The 3268-nt window shown below is 34.2% G+C and overlaps 1 protein-coding gene across 1 annotated transcript; it reads left to right on the top strand.

Annotated features, from left to right (window-relative positions):
* The first annotated feature begins 31 nt into the window (after window positions 1-31).
* Window positions 32-1047, top strand: LOC110038210. The gene has a single exon (XM_020742980.1). The coding sequence runs from the start codon at window positions 105-107 to the stop codon at window positions 762-764; it is 660 nt and encodes a 219-aa protein (XP_020598639.1). The 5' UTR covers window positions 32-104; the 3' UTR covers window positions 765-1047.
* The last annotated feature ends 2221 nt before the right edge of the window (window positions 1048-3268 follow it).

The raw sequence follows: 3268 nt of genomic DNA, 5'->3' as shown, positions 1-3268 counted from the left end.
TCGCACACAATTCCAAATTGTGGATATAACCGTTAGTTTCCTACATTAATCGCCACAAAGCAATCAAACTCTGAAAACTCCGAGCTTCTCAGCTCTGCATTCCCATGGCTTCTTCCTATTCCCCCCACCTCCCTTCTCCCAACGATTCCGACATCGACCTCATCATCTCCGAAGCCACAGATCTCTGCATTCTCGAACAGATCGCCGCCCTCAACACCGCCCATCTCTCCGACTTCACCCTTTCCACCGACCTCGAATCCCGCTTCAGAAAGCTCAAAACTTTCCCCGGATCCAATCTCCCCTCAAAGCTTCCTTCCCATTCTTCCCTTCAGGAGAAGGAGAACATGCCCTCTTCTTCAATCCAACCCGAGAACTTGAACGAATCAGATGAATCCAAACCAGAGGTTATCTCAATCGCAAGTCCGAAACCAGAGAGATTAAAGGATTTGAAGGAGTTACGAACATCAACTTCGGTGGAGAGAAGGTCTCCTTCGCCTACGCGTGTGATGTGCTGCTTTGGGTGCTCGCCGAAGAAGATGGTGCAGAGGAGAAAGGGGAAACAGTATGAAGAGATATTCCTGGAGTTTGGAGTCTCCTCCATGAAAGAACATAGGAAGAAGTTGGAGAAGGTGTTGAAGGAGCAGGAGAGGATGAGCAGAGAGGTGGAAAAGATGGTGGAGGTCATGGAGGAGGCTGCTGCGAGGATGAATGAGGAAACCATGGATGAGCTCATGAGAGGAGATGGAGTTGAAGAGTTTAAGTAGACGGCAATGGTATTTTGGCATCTCATTGTTCTTCTCTACATGCTGTAGGTTGAGTGTTATTTTTTCTTTATTTTTTCTGTGCATGCAACATGTCTGTCGAAATGTTTCTTTGGGTTCTCTATTCAGCATATAGTATTGAGATTTTTACAAATGCAGATTGCAATTCATTTTGTTAAAGTGAGAGTAAGAATAAAATTGAGTATATAGATCTGTAAATGTACTACATAGTGCTTAAACAATGAACTTTGCCAGTATCATTTAAATTCTTTTTAGGACTTGTTTGGGTGGGATTAGCTAAAAGAGAGTAAGTGAAATGAAAAAGGAAATGAAAATGATAAACATAATTGAATTAAAACTAGGTGTTGAGTTAATGAGATATTGAAGAGGAGACATTAATTTTTTGCTTATTTGAGAGGACTTATGAGCCATAATGATGATTTTATATATGTATATATTTTTAATACAATAACAACAATAATAAGTCTTTATCCAACTGAGTGGGGTCGGCTAACATGAATCTTTTTTCTCCATGAATCTTTTTTCTCCATTGTGTCATATTGAGCGTCATATTTTCATTTAATTCTAATAATTTAAGATCATTTTTTATATAACATGACCTGGTCTCCTGCCTCTATCTTTTAGGCCTACCGCTACCTTTCTTAACATCTACTCTCCAAAACGGATGATCAGATGGTCAATGTTTAATGTGACCAAACCGTCTAGGATGACTATTTCCAATTTGTCTAGGATGACTATCTGGAGCTACACTAACCCTTTCACGGATATATTTGTTTTAATCTTTCGTTAAAATTGACAACATAAGTCGAACCCAAAACATCTACTCTCCTAACCGGATCATCAGGCGGTCGATGTTTAATGTGACCAAACCATTTAAGATGACCTCTCTAATCTGTCACTGGAGATGCACCAACCCTTTCACAGATATATTAGTTTCATTCTTTAGTTAAAATTGATAGGTTTCATTGACATACTAAGCTACACACACACACGTGTGTGTTTGTGTGTGTGTGTAGTGTGTCTGTGAAGAATTAGGTTTCATTGACATACTAAGCTACACACACACACACACGTTTGTGTGGTGTGTCCGTGAAGAGCAGGAGATGATTTGATCTGACTTGTGTTTATATTTATGTTTACAAAGATGATGAAAATATCCTATTTTGAAACCATGATGTAAAACATATTTTTGTTGACAAAGATGATGAAAATATCCTATTTTGAAACCATGATGTAAAACATTTTTTTATATAGTAGGTGCTAGAAGTTCATGGTTTTGTATTTATTAGTGATTGAGTGTAAGGAATTATATTATGTGATAAAAGTCCTCATCTCTTTAGTGTTGCTATTATGATATATCATGAATGTTAGTAGCTCCATGTCTTTAACTGATGGTTATGATTAGATTGATCAAGTTCTTCCTAAGGTAAATGTTGAATCAAGGGGGGAACTTATTACAAATAAATGTGAATTTGATGTATAATTAAAGTTTAGTTCATGGTTCAAAGATCATGCAGGTTAAAAACGAGAGAGTTATAGGACTAACTTTTTTGAGGTTATAGTACAAGCTTATATAAGGCTATACATAGCCAAGAGATTAAAGCAATATAACATAATATAATAAATATATTCTCAATAATAAAAAAAATATTATAATAAGAAATGAAAAGAATCTTATTATAAATAATTTAGGTCATATAGTAATTTAGATATGATGAAACCAACGAACTTAAGAAAAGCAATATAAAATAATATAATAAAAATATCCTCAATAATAAAAAATATATTATAATAAGAAATAATATAGATTCTTATTATAAATAATTTAGGTTATATAGTAATTTAGATATAATGATATCTATAATGCCTCCACATGGTTGGATAGGCTCTTGTTGCATGATAATTGATATCAAAAACTTTCATTTGAGGGTTCACATATATATAATTGGCTCAAGTTCACCTCCTAACAATTGATATCAAAGCCAATGATTCAACCAGCAACAAAAGGCTTATATAATTTAGGAAAACTCACATGCATACCACCCAATTCTTATGTATTTACATATCCAACATCCGAACTTTAATTTTTACATATATGCCACCTTACATCTGCATAAAAAAGTGTATTCCAATGTTTAAAAAGTTGAAATGATGGTAATTTTGATGTGATATGAAAGATTTGGGCGGTATAAATGTAAAAGCTAAAGTTTAGGTGTTAGAATAATTGGAACTTCAATTTTTTCAAAACTGCTCTGCCATTAACATACCAGTTTAGATTAATTGGAATACAAATGTAAAGAAAATGCAGAAAATTATATAAATTTGCATGAACAAATAACTGGCAATAAGTGTAAAGCTGCAAAATTCAATAATGGAAACGCTTTTACGTTGAATCGATATATCACAAATTTCATGAAGTCATAGTAAATTAATAATAACATCATTTTGAAAAAAACTAAGTCACTTTACATTTCAGTACATTCTAA

Source organism: Phalaenopsis equestris, unplaced genomic scaffold, assembly GCF_001263595.1.
Source record: "Phalaenopsis equestris unplaced genomic scaffold, ASM126359v1 Scaffold232183, whole genome shotgun sequence".
NCBI lineage: Eukaryota > Viridiplantae > Streptophyta > Magnoliopsida > Asparagales > Orchidaceae > Phalaenopsis > Phalaenopsis equestris.
This window is presented reverse-complemented; position numbering and strand designations above follow the sequence as displayed.

Excerpts from the sequence above, each read along its gene's own strand:
- LOC110038210 (XM_020742980.1), top strand. The coding sequence starts at position 105 with ATGGCTTCTTCCTATTCCCCCCACCTCCCTTCTCCCAACGATTCCGAC.